The 17,054-nt window shown below is 43.2% G+C and overlaps 2 protein-coding genes across 16 annotated transcripts in view; both read right to left on the bottom strand.

Moving 5' to 3' along the window:
* Positions 1-17,054, bottom strand: part of LOC109864681 (protocadherin gamma-C5) — a 186,029-nt gene that overhangs the window by 115,157 nt on the left and 53,818 nt on the right. For 2 of the 15 annotated variants that reach the window (XM_031798530.1, XM_031798525.1), the window contains exon 1: positions 11,286-13,882. The exons of 10 other annotated variants lie outside the window; for them this stretch is intronic. In XM_031798530.1, coding sequence (XP_031654390.1) covers positions 11,286-13,724 — 2,439 coding nt within the window. In that variant the 5' untranslated portion in view covers positions 13,725-13,882. Of the gene's footprint in view, positions 1-538; positions 3,084-4,058; positions 6,704-7,806; positions 10,402-11,285; positions 13,883-17,054 lie in introns of those variants that run through there. 3 more of the 15 variants (XM_031798526.1, XM_031798560.1, XM_031798524.1) reach the window with 3 other exon arrangements.
* LOC116354995 (protocadherin gamma-A11-like) lies at positions 14,414-17,026 on the bottom strand. The gene has a single exon (XM_031797510.1). It carries the CDS (start codon positions 16,856-16,858, stop codon positions 14,414-14,416), a length of 2,445 nt encoding a protein of 814 aa, XP_031653370.1. The 5' UTR covers positions 16,859-17,026.

Raw genomic sequence — 17,054 nt, forward strand, 5'->3', positions numbered from 1 at the left:
CGTGCGTAAACATTTTCCATGGATTCACCATCCAAACCATTATTGAACAATACGGTAAAATACCTATGTTGAGAGTTATTTGAAATGAAAAGCAGTCAACATTAAAAGCCACCCCATAGTGACTTAGTAAATACAGAGTAGTTGGAATTAGGGAGAAAAGTGTAAGAGAACGTATCAGAACTCGGTTGCAATCATGACAGAATTTGCGTTGTCCACACAGTGGCACTGAAACCGCCGAGTTACGAGGGAAAAAAAGTAGGCATACTATAAAAAAAACAAATGATCAGAAAAATAGTTAGTGCTTCTATTGTAGCACTTGGTATTGCTATCCACTGTCCAAAACCGCTGGCAATGGAATTCTATAAAACCCCAACGAACCGCAACAATGCTTAACTGATTGACCCATATACTGTGATGACAAGAGAAATACAGAGCAAATTAACCTTAGGGCACAAAAGTTCAAAGAGTTACGAAGAATATACTGTGAAGATGTATTCCAACCCAATGGACAATACCATTAAAACTCCAACAGACTCACCTCCAGCGGCGAGTCTGGTTCGTCCAGGATGTTCTGTTCGTTCTGCATCCGCTGCATCGTCCCTGTAGAACTGGGGTCCATTATCAGTACTTTCTGACTACAGGGTCTGGCGAACTGACAGTCACTCTTTCTGGAGTCAGTCGTCCTGCACACCTCGTAATTGTACACGTGCTGTAGAGTTCCTGTCCCCAAAGTGTCTGCGTAACGCGGTGGATAATACGGAATAACCGGGAGATTGGAATGATAGAGAATACGAGACTGTCTCCATCTGTATATTTTAACTGATATAATAACCACTAAACACGTGATGAACAGAAATGAGACAACAGCCAAAGCCAAGACTAAGTAAAAAGTCAGGTTGTCATTGTACTCCTTGTCGTGCGTAAAGTCAGTGAACTCCGAGAGCACTTCAGGGAAGCTGTCCGCCACCGCCACGTTAACATTGACTGTAGTTGAACGAGAGGGCTGCCCGTTGTCCTCCACTACAACAACAAGCCTTTGTTTCACAGCATCTTTATCATTGACTTGGCGTATAGTTCTTATTTCCCCATTCTGTAAACCCACTTCAAACAGTGCCCTGTCTGTCGCTTTCTGCAGTTTATATGAGAGCCAGGCATTCTGTCCAGAGTCCACATCAACAGCCACCACTTTAGTGACAAGATAACCCACATCTGCCGAACGAGGCACCATTTCATCCACCAGAGAGCTGGTAGTCTGGACTGGGTACAGAACCTGAGGCGCGTTGTCATTCTGATCTTGGATGAAGATGGTGACACTCACATTGCTACTGAGCTGAGGAGAGCCGCCATCTTGCGCCTTAACCACGAGTTTAAACTGTTTGATTTGCTCATAATCAAAGGAGCGCAAGGCGTGTATGACCCCACTCTCTGCGTTTACGGAAACATAAACAGACACAGGAGTCCCGCTGACATCAGTATCCTCTATAATATAGGAAATACGGGCATTTTGATTAGAGTCGGTGTCTTTAGCTCTAACAGTAAATATAGAAACACCTGGAGAGTTATTCTCTGCGATATAAGAGGTGTACACGCCATGTGGAAACACTGGGGCATTGTCGTTGACATCGGACACCTTCAGGTGAAAGGTTTTCTTACTTGAGAGAGAAGGCGACCCTGCGTCAGTGGCGACTACAGTGATGTTATATTCTGACACACTCTCACGATCTAAAACAGCGTCGGTTACCAAGGTGTAGTAATTTCTTAAATTAGATTTTATATTAAAAGGAATGTTTTGGTCCAGGCTGCAGCTCACCTGACCATTTTCACCTGAATCAAGATCTTTCACATGAATAATACCAATGGTTGTACCGAGTGGCGAATCTTCAGAGACCGGACTAGTGAACGACATGACGCTGATTACAGGGACATTATCGTTTACATCTATTACATCGACAACAACTTTACTGGAGTCAGTCAATCCACCTTGGTCTGTGGCTTCGATACTCACTTCGTATTTCTTGTCTTTTTCATAATCTAACTGTCCCACAAGCGATATAAAGCCAGTGTTCTTGTCAATATCAAACACATTGTCCACATTGTTTTGCATTTTTGAAATAGAATAATGTACTAAACCATTCAATCCACTGTCCCTGTCAGTGGCATTTACCGTTATGATATAGGTGCCTTTCGGTACATTTTCCATTACAGTAGCCCTGTACACTGACTGGTTAAACACAGGCGCATTGTCATTGGCATCTAGGACAGTGATCTCCATATTTACTGTGCCAGATCTCTGCGGATTTCCACCGTCTACAGCGATTAGCTTTAGAGAGAGACGAGGATGTTCCTCTCTGTCTAAAGACTTCTGGAGCACCATTTCTGCGTATCTTTTTCCATGTGCATTTGAATGTTGTTTTACAACGAAATTATCATTTGGGTTTAGAATGTAATTTTGTAAAGCGTTAGAGCCAACATCCGGATCATCCGCAGTTGCTAGGGTAAAGCGCGCCCCCACAGAAGCCGATTCACTGATTTTCATTTCTAAATCGTTCTGTTGAAATGTGGGTGCATTATCATTAACGTCTAATATTTCTACAGTGACTAAGTGTAGTTCCATCGGATTCTCTAGAATCATTTCGAAGCTGAAGCTACACGGTGTGACGTCGCCACAAAGCTGCTCTCGGTCTATTCTCTCACTCACGACTAGAATCCCTTTGTCTGTCTTCAGCTCTGTGTACTGAATGCTTTCTCCGGTCACGATACGGGCCCGGCCCGCTCGGAGCCGTTTCAAATCTAACCCCAGGTCTTGAGCCACGTTACCGATAAGAGAGCCTTTCTTCATCTCCTCCGGAATGGAATACCGGATTTGGCCACTGATAATATGACTGAAATACAGGAGTAAAACAAGAACTTGCCATGGCAGTCCAAAACACGAACGCCATCTTACGCATTTATGTTGAAGGAATCCATCGGACGCCATAGCCAACGATGAATTAATCCCACAAAAATATTCCTTATACTGTATCCTCAAACGGGAAAGACAAGAGTGTTAGTCGATGTATGATATTAAATAAGCATATTTTAACCGTCCTCTTGTGGTATCTGTAATCTACATATACACATGTGGAGAGTGAGCTTGTCTCAGTCGTGCCCCGCCTCGTATGAAGTGCAGATAGTCTCTCCCTCTCCTCTGGTAGAGCGCAGTGATAGGGGAGGGGACTCCACTGACTGACAACACTGGACAGAAATCATTTTACTGATCCACAGCGGCCCTCAGAGTATAAAACATGAACACCAGATGAAATTTGAATTCATAAAAATGTAGAAATAATTCAACACTTTAGAGCACAACTGTCTTCCCATATCTAAAATCTAAATAAATGCAACGTTCAATCACTATAATATTATAATCGACCAGCAAGGCAAACAGAAATAATTTAATACTAAAACATGGCACCTTAGCCTCTCAGCCATGGATTTGAACGTGCGTAAAACATTTCAATGGATCGGCAATCTAAACCATTATTGAACGACACAGCAAAGTATTTACGTTGATAATTATTTGACATATGACAAGCAGTTAACACTGCTTAAGCGACTCTTTAGTGGCTCTATACTGACTCAATCAAAACATAGCAGTTGAAAGAAGAGAGAGCAGTGCGATAGAGCGAAGCCGTCCTCTGCTGCTATCATGACAGAAGAGGCGCTGTCCACACATAGTGGCACTGAAACGGCCTTACAGTGCTACTTTATTGCACGTGTAGTACACATGATAAATAAATAAACATCAGGCATACTATGAAAGTCAAAACTAACCAGAAAATAAGTAGCTGCTTGTATTGTATGCGCTAACTTCGGAACCACAATTCTAAGAACTCAGATGGAAATTATATTCAATAAAAGCCCAACAATACGTAACACTGACGTGCCCATACTGTTGACTATAGAAATACTAAGTAAATGAACCTTAAGGCAAAAAAGTTAAAATAGTTACAAAGGATATACTGTGAAGATTTATTCCAACCCAATGAACAATACCATGTAAACTCCAATCGACTCACCTCTAGCGGCGAGTCTGATTCATCCAGGATATTATTTTCACTCTGCATCCGCTGCATCGTCCCTGTAGAACTGGGGTCCATTATCAGCACGTTCTGACTACAGGGTCTGGCGAACTGACAGTCACTCTTTCTGGAGTCAGTCGTCCTGCACACCTCGTAATTGTACACGTGCTGTAGAGTTCCTGTCCCCAAAGTGTCTGCGTAACGCGGTGGATAATACGGAATAACCGGGAGATTGGAATGATAGAGGACACGAGACTGTCTCCATCTGTATATTTTTACTGATATAATAACCACTAAACACGTGATGAACAGAAATGAGACTACAGCCAAAGCCAAGACTAAGTAAAAAGTCAGGTTGTCATTGTACTCCTTTTCGTGCGTAAAGTCAGTGAACTCCGAGAGCACTTCAGGGAAGCTGTCCGCTACCGCCACGTTAACATTGACTGTAGCTGAACGAGAGGGCTGCCCATTGTCCTCCACTACAACAGTGAGCCTTTGTTTCACAGCATCTTTATCATTGACTTGGCGTATAGTTCTTATTTCTCCATTCTGTAAACCCACTTCAAACAGCGCTCTGTCTGTCGCTTTCTGCAGTTTATACGAGAGCCAGGCATTCTGTCCAGAGTCCACATCAACAGCCACCACTTTAGTCACAAGATAGCCCACATCTGCTGAACGAGGCACCATTTCAGCCACCAGAGAGTGGCTAGTCTGGACTGGGTACAGAACCTGAGGCGCGTTGTCGTTCTGATCTTGGATAAAGATGTTGATACTCACATTGCTACTGAGTGGAGGAGAGCCGCCATCTTGCGCCTTAACCACGAGTCTTAGTTGCTTAATTTGTTCATAATCAAAGGAGCGCAATGCGTTTATGACCCCGCTCTCTGCGTTTACGGAAACATAAGCAGACACAGGAGTCCCGCTGACATCACCATCCTCTAGAATATAGGAAATACGGGCATTTTGATTGGAATCAGTGTCTTTAGCTGTAACAGTAAAAATAGAGACGCCTGGAGAGTTATTCTCTGCGACAAAGGAGTTGTACACTACCTGTGGAAACAATGGGGCGTTGTCATTGACATCAGACACCTTCAGGTGAAAGGTTCTCCTACTCGAGAGAGGAGGCGACCCAGCGTCCGTGGCGACTACAGTGATGTTATATTCTAACACGCTCTCACGGTCTAAAACAGCGTCTGTTACCAAGGTGTAGTAATTTCTTAAATTTGATTTGATCTTGAACGGAATGTTTTGGTCCAGGTTACAGCTAACCTGTCCATTTTCACCTGAATCGACATCTTTAACGTTGATAATACCAATGGTTGTACCAGGAGGAGAGTCTTCAGATATTGGACTAGTGAATGACATCACACTAATGACAGGTGCATTGTCGTTAACGTCAATGACCTCAACAATAACTTTACTCGAATCTGTTAAACCTCCCTGATCTTTAGCTTCAATCCGTAATTCATATTTTTTGTCTTTTTCATAATCTATCAGACCTGCAACTGACAGTATCCCAGTGTTTTCATTTATAGTCAACATATCTGCTAGATTTCCCTTCAGGTTAGACAGCGAATATATTATATAGCCATTAGAACCACTGTCTGCATCAGACGCGTTTACATTTGTAATATAGGTTCCTTTCGGTGCATTTTCCATCACAGTAGCCCTGTATACTGACTGGTTAAACACAGGCGCATTGTCATTGGCATCTAGGACAGTGATCTCTATATTTACTGTGCCAGATCTCTGCGGATTTCCACCGTCTACAGCGATTAGCTTTAAAGAGAGACGAGGATGCTCCTCTCTATCTAATTGTTTCTGAAGAATCATTTCAGCGTATTTACTACCGTCTGGATTCGCATGTTGCTTGAGGGCAAAGTTATCATTCGGGGTTAAAACATAATTTTGTAGACTGTGAACTCCCACATCAGGATCTTCTGCATTTTCTAGCACAAAGCGCGCACCGAGGATAGCAGACTCGCTTATTTCCAATTTAACATCCGTTTTCTTAAATATCGGAGGATGATCGTTAACATCTAAGACTTCTATAGTTATGTGATGGAGCTCCATAGGATTTTCTAGAATGATTTCGAAGCTGAAGCTACACGGCGTGACGTCGCCACAAAGCTGCTCTCGGTCTATTCTCTCACTCACGACTAGAATCCCTTTGTCCGTCTTCAGCTCTGTGTACTGAATGCTTTCTCCGGTCACGATACGGGCCCGGCCCGTTCGGAGCCGTTTCAAATCTAACCCCAGGTCTTGAGCCAAGTTACCGATAAGAGAGCCTTTCTTCATCTCCTCCGGAATGGAATAACGGATTTGGCCACTGATAATATGATTGAGATTCAGGAGAAAAATAAGTACTTGCCACCGCAGTCCACAACACAAACGCCATTTTACGCATTTAGGTTTAAGGAATCCTTCCAGTGCCATAGCCAACAAAGAATAAATCCAATACAAAAATGTATTACACTGTATCCTCAGAAACCATGAAAAAAATCTGAGACTGATATTCGACCTATTCTTTCAATCCTGGCTATTTTCAGCGTCTCCTTTTGTTATCTGTAACATCGATCAGAGCCGAGTGTTTCTCTGTCGTGCCCCGCTTCGTATGAAATGCAGATAGTCTCTCCCTCTCCTCTGGAGGAGCGCAGTGATAAAGTAGGGGACTTCACTGACTGACAACACTGGACAGAAATCATTTCACTGATCAACAGCGGCCCTCAGAGTCCATAACGTGAACACCAGATGATATTTGAATTCATTAAAAGGTAGAAATATTTCAATACATTAGAGCACTTCTGTCTTCCCATATAGCAGGTAGATGAACACTCTGCAAAGTCAAATGTAAATAAATGCAACGTTCAATCACTATAATATTATAATCGACCAGCAAGGCAAACAGAAATAATTTGATACTAAAACATGGCACCTTAGCCTCTCAGCCATGGATTTGAACGTGCGTAAAAGCATGCCCATGGTTACTCACTCTAAATCACTATTGAACAACACAGCAACATATTAATGTTGATCATTATTTGACGTATGACAAGCAGTTAACACTGCTTAAGCGACTCTTTAGTGACTCTATATTGACTTAATCAAAACACAGCAGTTGGAAGAAGGGAGAGCCGTCCTCTGCTGCTATCATGACAGAAGAGGCGCTGTCCATATAGAGTGGTGCTGAAATGGCCTTGGAGCGCTACATTAAAAAAAAAAAATCATCAGGCATAATATGAAAGCCAAAACTAACCAGAAAACAAGTAATTGCTTCTGCTGTAGCACTGAGTAAGCTGCATTCGAAACCACAGTCAGCTGACAATGACATTCAATTTAAAAAAACATAGCTAACCGCAACAATATGTAACAGCTGTTATGCCCATACTTTTAACTAGACAAATACTGACTAAATTAGCCTTAAGGCAACATAGATGTAGGATCTTCATTTGAGCCAATTTGCTACAGCAGGAAAGAAATCCTGCAGAAACAGGACATTTGAAGTATTATGTGGGTTATGATTCATAAAACATGTTTTTGGGTTGATACACTTTAAAAAAAGAAGTCAATCACAAACTTCAGAAGACGTCTTAAACCTCAATTACACTACACGAAAGTTGTCCTCCAACAGTGTGATCATATCAAATGAAGATCCTACATCTGCAGCTAAAATTGTTATAAAGGACATGTTGTAAAAATGTTTTCCAACCGAATGAGCAATACCATTTAAACTCCACAGACTCACCTCCAGCGGCGAGTCTGGTTCATCCAAAATGTTATTTTCACTCTGCATCCGCTGCATCGTCCCTGTAGAACTGGGGTCCATTATCAGTACGTTCTGACTACAGGGTCTGGCGAACTGACAGTCACTCTTTCTGGAGTCAGTCGTCCTGCACACCTCGTAATTGTACACGTGCTGTAGAGTTCCTGTCCCCAAAGTATCTGCGTAACGCGGTGGATAATATGGAATAACCGGGAGATTGGAATCATAGAGGATGCGAGACTGTCTCCATCTGTATATTTTAACTGATATAATAACCACTAAACATGTGATGAACAGAAATGAGACAACAGCCAAAGCCAAGACTAAGTAAAGAGTCAGGTTGTCATTGTATTCCTTGTCGTGCGTAAAGTCAGTGAACTCCGAGAGCACTTCAGGGAAGCTGTCCGCCACCGCCACGTTAACATTGACTGTAGCTGAACGAGAGGGCTGTCCATTGTCCTCCACTACAACAACAAGCCTTTGTTTCACAGCATCTTTATCATTGACTTGGCGTATAGTTCTTATTTCCCCATTCTGTAAACCCACTTCAAACAGCGCTCTGTCTGTCATTTTCTGCAGTTTATACGAGAGCCAGGCATTCTGTCCAGAGTCCACATCAACAGCCACCACTTTAGTGACAAGATAACCCACATCTGCCGAACGAGGCACCATTTCAGCCACCAGAGAGCTGGTAGTCTGGACTGGGTACAGAACCTGAGGCGCGTTGTCGTTCTGATCTTGGATAAAGATGTTGACACTCACATTGCTACTGAATGGAGGAGAGCCGCCATCTTGCGCCTTAACCACGAGTCTTAGTTGCTTAATTTGTTCATAATCAAAGGAGCGCACTGCGTTTATGACCCCGCTCTCTGCGTTTACGGAAACATAAACAGACACAGGAGTCCCGCTGACATCAGTATCCTCTAGTATATAGGAAATACGGGCATTTTGATTAGAGTCGGTGTCTTTAGCTCTAACAGTAAATATAGAAACACCTGGAGAGTTATTTTCTGCGATATAAGAGGTGTACACGCCACGTGGAAACACTGGGGCATTGTCGTTGACATCGGACACCTTCAGGTGAAAGGTTCTCTTACTTGAGAGAGGAGGTGACCCTGCGTCAGTGGCGACTACAGTGATGTTATATTCTGACACCTTCTCACGATCTAAAACAGCGCCTGTTAGCAAGGTGTAGTAATTTCTTAGATTGGATTTTATATTGAAAGGAATGTGTTGGTCTATGCTACAGCTCACCTGTCCGTTTTCACCCGAGTCAAGGTCTTTAACATTGATAATTCCGATGGTTGTACCGTGAGGTGAATCTTCAGAGATTGGACTAGTGAATGACATGACACTTATTACAGGCTCATTGTCGTTTACATCAATTACCTCAACAATGACTTTGCTAGAATCAGTCAAGCCACCTTGGTCTGTGGCATCTATTCGAATTTCGTATTTCTTATATTTTTCATAATCTATTTCCCCTAACACGGAAATGACACCAGTCTTTGCATCAATAGTGAATGTTTCGGAAACTGTGCCTTTTAAATTAGAAAACATGTACGATATGTAGCCATTGGAGTCACTGTCTGCATCACTTGCGTTCACGGTGGTAATATAGGTGCTTTTCAGTGCGTTTTCCACCACAGCAGCCCTGTACACTGACTGGTTAAACACAGGCGCATTGTCATTGGCATCTAGGACAGTGATTTCGATATTTACTGTGCCAGATCTCTGCGGATTTCCACCGTCTACAGCGATTAGCTTTAGAGAGAGAAGAGGATGTTCCTCTCTGTCTAACGGTTTCTGGAGAACCATCTCGGCATATTTACTAGCGTCAGGATTTGTATGTTGTTTTAGGACAAAATTATCATTCGGTGTTAGAATGTAATTTTGTAAGGCGTTAAGGCCTACATCAGGGTCATCTGCAGTTGCTAAGACAAAGCGCGCCCCTGCAGAAGCAGATTCGCTGATTTTCAATTTTATATCATTATGTTGAAATGTGGGTGCATTATCATTAACGTCTAATATTTCTACAGTGACTAGGTGTAGTTCCATCGGATTCTCTAGAATCATTTCGAAGCTGAAGCTACAAGGCGTGACGTCGCCACAAAGCTGCTCTCGGTCTATTCTCTCACTCACGACTAGAATCCCTTTGTCTGTCTTCAACTCTGTGTACTGAATGTTTTCTCCGGTCACTATACGGGCCCGGCCCGCACTTAGCCTTTTCAAATCTAACCCCAGATCTTGAGCCACGTTACCGATAAGAGAGCCTTTCTTCATCTCCTCCGGAATGGAATACCGGATTTGGGAACTCACAGTATGACTGAAATACAGAAGAGAAACCAGTACTTGCCATCGCAGTCCACAACGCATACGCCATCTTATGCATATAGGTTGAAGGAAACTGTCAAATTCCATAGCCAACAAAACAAATCCAACACGAAAATGCCTTATACTGTATCCGTAAATGGGGAGCAAAGAGAACAGTAGTTGTCGACGTATTATCTTAATCCAGGCTACTTGAACCGTTCTCGTACTTGTAAGCTACATGTAAGAACCAGAACGATTGTCTCTTTCTCGCCCCGCCTAGTGTGAAGCGCAGTCTCTCCATCTCCTCTGGTAGAGCGCAGTGATAGGGGAGGGGACTCCACTGACTGACAACACCGGACAGAAATCATTTCACTGACCAATAGCGGCCCTCAGAGTCCAAAACATGAACACCAGATGTTATGTAAAAATATAGAACCTGCACATAAATGATTCAACACTTTCCAGCACTATTTTCTTATCAAAATGTCACAAATAAAAAACACTGTGGTCAGTGCAATCGAAATAAATGCACAGTTCAATTACTAAAATACTCTGACCAGAAGGGAAATAGTAGCCTCGTCATTTAATAGTAAAACACGCCAGCCTATCTTCTCAACCCCAGTTTGGATCGTGCGTAAACATGCCAACCAAACAGCGGTCCAAGGCATCACTGATAAAAACAGCAAAATACTTGTATTAAAAGTGATTTTGTTTGTTACATGACTAACTGTAAACATGGGTCAAATGTACAGTTACTCTTGATTCATATAGCGAAGCTGTAACCAGGCTCAGCATAGAGAGTGGGAGAGAGGAGAGCATACTGTTGCGCACTAAAAGTGGCGCGGTACACACGGAGGGGTGCTGCCATAGTCTTACAGCGATACAGCCTTACTTACTATTATGGCGCTCAGCATTCATGATCATTTTGAAGTAATTTCCCACCAACTCAACGGGCATATACGGCCAAAAGAAAGCCCATAAAGAATGCGCAGTAGCTGAATTAGCCCAACAAGTTAGTTAGTCACAGAGGGAGCAAACCGAATAAATCCGCACCAGAGCACAATTGAAAACGAATAGATACAGAGGACAGATGGCAGAGATTAACTCCAACAAAATGAGCTACGTCATTTTAACTCAAATTAACTCACCTCTAGCGGGGAGTCAGGTTCATCCAATATGTTATTTTCAGTCTGCATCCGCTGCATCGTCCCTGTAGAACTGGGGTCCATTATCAGTACGTTCTGACTACAGGGTCTGGCGAACTGACAGTCACTCTTTCTGGAGTCAGTCGTCCTGCACACCTCGTAATTGTACACGTGCTGTAGAGTTCCTGTCCCCAAAGTGTCAGCGTAACGCGGTGGATAATACGGAATAACCGGGAGGTTGGAATGATAGAGGATGCGAGACTGTCTCCATCTGTATATTTTCACTGATATAATAACCACCAAACACGTAATAAACGAAAAGGAGACTACAGCCAAAGCCAAGACTAGGTAAAAAGTAAGGTTGTCATTGTACTCCTTGTCGTGCGTAAAGTCAGTGAACTCCGAGAGCACTTCAGGGAAGCTGTCCGCCACCGCCACGTTAACATTGACTGTGGCTGAACGAGAGGGCTGCCCGTTGTCCTCCACTACAACAGTGAGCCTTTGCTTCACAGCATCTTTATCGTTGACTTGGCGTATAGTTCTTATTTCTCCATTCTGTAAGCCCACTTCAAACAGCGCCCTGTCTGTCGCTTTCTGCAGTTTGTACGAGAGCCAAGCATTCTGTCCAGAATCCACATCAACAGCCACCACTTTAGTCACAAGATAGCCAACATCTGCTGAACGAGGTACCATTTCAGCCACCAGGGAGCTGCTGGCCTGGACTGGGTACAGAACCTGAGGTGCGTTGTCATTCTGGTCTTGGATAATAATGTTGACACTCACATTGCTACTGAGTGGAGGAGAGCCTCCATCTTGCGCCTTAACCACGAGTTTAAGCTGTTTTATTTGTTCATAATCAAAGGAACGCACCGCATGTAAAACCCCGGTTTCAGAGTTAATTGATATATAACTAGAGACTGGAGTTCCACTGATCTTCGTGTCCTCCAGGAGGTACGAGATTCTTGCGTTTTGGTTCCAGTCAGAGTCCAGCGCGCTGATGGTAAATATGGACATTCCAGGAGAGTTATTCTCTGTGACGCTAGCAGAGTATGTGCCTTTGTCGAACAATGGGGAATTATCGTTCACGTCAGAGATTTTAAGGTATATTGTCCTGGCGCTAGAGAGAGGAGGCGAACCCGAGTCTGTCGCCTTTATGGTTATATTATATTCTGGCATAGTCTCTCGGTCGAAAGCTGAATCTGTGACTACAGTATAATAATTAGTCAATGAGGATTTGATCTTAAATGGGAGGTTGTTGTCTATTGAACACATAACGTGACCATTACTATCTGAGTCAGCGTCTTTCACATTGATTATCGCTATCGTTGTTCCCAGCGGGGAATCTTCAGAAACAGGGCTGGAGAAAGACATGACGTTTATAACGGGAGAATTATCGTTGACGTCAACAATATCGATTAAAACTTTACTGGAGTCGGTTAAACCTCCCTGGTCCATAGCCTCAATCATCATTTCATATTTCTTGTCTTTTTCATAATCTATTTTCCCTACAAGTGTCATTGTGCCAGTTGTCTCATCCATGTGAAATATATCTGATTGGTGCTCTTTCAAGTTGGAAAAATAATATGTAATGAGGCCGTTCGATCCACTGTCTGCGTCGCTGGCATTCACCGTTGTAATATAGGTGTCTTTTGGAGCGTTTTCCATCACAGTAGCCCTGTACGCTGACTGGTTAAACACAGGCGCATTGTCATTGGCATCTAGGACAGTGATCTCTATATTTACTGTGCCAGATCTCTGTGGATTTCCACCGTCTACAGCGATTAGCTTTAGAGAGAGACGAGGATGCTCCTCTCTGTCTAACGGTTTCTGAAGAATTATTTCAGCATATTTTCTTCCATCTGGATTTGAATGTTGTTTCAGAACGAAATTATCATTCGGCATTAAAATATATTTCTGCAGACCATTGTTACCTACATCTGCGTCCTCGGCACTGGCCAACATAAAACGCGACCCGAGTATACCCGACTCACTTATCTCAAATTTGATTTCATTCTTTCGAAAAATAGGTGCATTATCATTAATATCAAGGATTTCAACAGTTACACGGTGTAGCTCCATCGGATTCTCTAGAATCATTTCGAAGCTGAAGCTACACGGTGTGACGTCGCCACAAAGCTGCTCTCGGTCTATTCTCTCACTCACGACTAGAATCCCTTTGTCCGTCTTCAGCTCAGTGTACTGAATGCTTTCTCCGGTCACGATACGGGCCCGGCCCACCCGGAGCCGTTTCAAATCTAACCCCAGGTCTTGAGCCACGTTACCGATAAGAGAGCCTGTCTTCATCTCCTCCGGAATGGAATAACGGATTTGACCACTGACAATATGACTGAAATACAGGAGAAAAAAAAGTACTTGCCATCGCAGTCCGCAGCACAAACTCAATTTTACGCATCTAGGTCGAAGGAATCCTTCAGATGCCATAGCCAAGAAAGATAAATCCAACACGAATATTCCTTATAGCCTACTGTATCCTCAAACGGTGAGAAAAGAGATTGCTGATAGTGGAAGTGCTATTTTAATACAGGCTATTTCTTAACGTATCTGTTTGAGCGAGTGATTCTCTGTAGTGCCCCGCCTCGTATGGAGCGCAGTCTCTCTTTCTACTCTGGAGCGCAGTGATAGGAGAGGGGGGGACGGGACTCTACTGACTGTCAACATTGGACAGAAATTATTTCACTGATCAACAGCGGCACTCAGAGTCAAAAACATGAACACCAGATACGTGGACTTATACAACTGGGTAGAAAAGATTCATAAGTGTATAGCACTGTACTGCTATCTATAATGATACAAAAACCTCATGTACAATTACTAAAATAACGATGACCATCAGGGTGAACGGTAATCACTTGATTGTAAAACATGCCACCATATAATCTAAACCTTAGTTTAGATCGTGGGTAAAGATGTTCCATGGATACGGCGCACAAAACCATTATTGAACAGTACGGCAACATGCATACAGTATGTCGCACTGGTTGAGAGTATTTTGCTTGGTACAGAACTAGCTATAAAAACGGCTACACTGGCTATATAATGACTATTGAACTAAAGACAGTAGTTTGAACGAGAGTTAGTATACGCTGCCTGAGAGCGGAGCAGACCTCCAATTAACTCACCTCTAGTGGGGAGTCTGGTTCATCCAGGATGTTCTTCTCGTTCTGCATCCGCTGCATCGTCCCTGTAGAACTGGGGTCCATTATCAGTACGTTCTGACTACAGGGTCTGGCGAACTGACAGTCACTCTTTCTTGAGTCAGTCGTCCTGCACACCTCGTAATTGTACACGTGCTGTAGAGTTCCTGTCCCCAAAGTGTCTGCGTAACGCGGTGGATAATACGGAATAACCGGGAGATTGGAATGATAGAGGATGCGAGACTGTCTCCATCTGTATATTTTCACTGATATAATAACCACTAAACATGTGATGAACAAAAATGAGACTACAGCCAAAGCCAAGACTAAGTAAAAAGTCAGGTTGTCATTGTATTCCTTGTCGTGCGTAAAGTCAGTGAACTCCGAGAGCACTTCAGGGAAGCTGTCCGCCACCGCCACGTTAACATTGACTGTAGCTGAACGAGAGGGTTGCCCGTTGTCCTCCACTACAACAGTGAGCCTTTGTTTCACAGCATCTTTATCATTGACTTGGCGTAGTGTTCTTATTTCGCCATTCTGTAAACCCACTTCAAATAGTGCCCTGTCTGTCGCTTTCTGCAGTTTATATGAGAGCCAAGCATTCTGTCCAGAGTCCACATCAACAGCCACCACTTTAGTCACAAGATAGCCCACATCTGCTGAACGAGGCACCATTTCAGCGACCAGAGAGCTGCTAGTCTGGACTGGATACAGAACCTGAGGCGCGTTGTCGTTCTGGTCTTGGATCATTATTTTCACCGTCACATTGCTACTGAGAGGAGGAGAGCCTCCGTCTTGTGCCTTTACCACGAGTTTAAGTTGCTTGATTTGTTCGTAATCAAAGGAGCGCACAGCATGTAAAACTCCGGTTTCAGAGTTAATGGATATATAAGTGGATACTGGAGTTCCACTGATCTGCGTGTCCTCCAGGAGGTACGAGATTCTCGCGTTCTGATTCCAGTCAGAGTCCCGCGCGCTGACAGTAAATATGGACATTCCAGGAGAGTTATTCTCTGTGACGTAAGCAGAGTATGAGCTCTGATGAAACAATGGAGCATTGTCATTTACGTCAGAGATTCTAAGGTGTAGTGTCCTGGCGCTTGAGAGAGGAGGCGAGCCAGAATCTGTCGCTGTTATAGTTATGTTGTATTCTGGTGTTGTTTCTCTGTCAAAAGCTACATCTGAGATCAACGTATAATAACTACTTAAAGAAGATTTGATCTTGAACGAGTTCGTATCTACAGAGCATGTAATCTGTCCGTTTCTCTCTGAATCGGCATCTTTAACGTTTACAACGGCAATCGTGGTTCCAGCAGCAGCATCTTCAGACACAGGGCTAGTGAAAGACATGATGTTTATAACTGGGGCATTGTCATTTATGTCAACTATTTCTATGACAACTTTGCCGAGGTCTGTCAAACCACCTTGGTCTTTGGCCTCAACTCTAATGTCATATTTCTTATCTTTTTCAAAATCGATTTGTCCAACAACAGATATCTTGCCAGTTGTCTCATCAATGTCAAATATATCTGCCAAGATTTCTTTCAAATTCGAAAAATAATACATCACTATACCATTGGAACCACTGTCTGCATCACTAGCATTAACGGTTGTAATATAGGTTCCTTTCGGTGCGTTTTCCATCACAGTAGCCCTGTACACTGACTGGTTAAACACAGGCGCATTGTCATTGACATCTAGGACAGTGATCTCTATATTTACTGTGCCAGATCGCTGCGGATTTCCACCGTCTACAGCGATTAGCTTTAAAGAGAGATGAGGATTCTCTTCTCTATCCAAAGGCTTTTGTAAAATCATTTCTGCAAATTTACTTCCATCAGGATTCGAATGTTGTTTCAGAACGAAATTGTCATTTTGAGTTAAAACATACTCCTGTAGACCATTAACTCCCACATCGGGATCCTTTGCACTCTCCAGCACAAAACGAGAGCCAAGAGTAGCAGATTCGCTGATTTCAAATTTGATATGATTGTTCTTAAAAATAGGTGAATGGTCATTTACATCCACAATTTCAACTGTAACACGATGTAATTCGATTGGATTTTCTAGAATCATTTCAAAGCTGAAGCTACACGGTGTGACGTCGCCACAAAGCTGCTCTCGGTCTATTCTCTCACTCACGACTAGAATCCCTTTGTCTGTCTTCAGCTCTGTGTACTGAATGCTTTCCCCGGTCACGATACGGGCTCGGCCCGCTCGGAGTCTTTTCAAGTCTAACCCCAGGTCTTGAGCCACGTTACCGATAAGAGAGCCTGTCTTCATCTCCTCCGGAATAGAATAACGGATTTGACCACTGACAATATGACTGAAATACAGGAGGAAAAAAAGTACTTGCCATCGCAGTCCACAGCACAAACTCCATTTTACGCATCTAGGTCGAAGGAATCCTTCAGATGCCATAGCCAAGAAAGATAAATCCAACACGAATATTCCTTATAGCCTACTGTATCCTCAAACGGTGAGAAAAGATATTACTGATAGTGGAAGTGCTATTTTAATACAGGCTATTTCTTAACGTATCTTTTTGAGCGAGTGATTCTCTGTAGTGCCCCGCCTCGTATGGAGCGCAGTCTCTCTTTCTACTCTGGAGCGCAGT

This window comes from Oncorhynchus kisutch, linkage group LG19 (genome assembly GCF_002021735.2).
Source record: "Oncorhynchus kisutch isolate 150728-3 linkage group LG19, Okis_V2, whole genome shotgun sequence".
In the NCBI taxonomy this organism is placed as follows: Eukaryota; Metazoa; Chordata; class Actinopteri; order Salmoniformes; family Salmonidae; genus Oncorhynchus; species Oncorhynchus kisutch.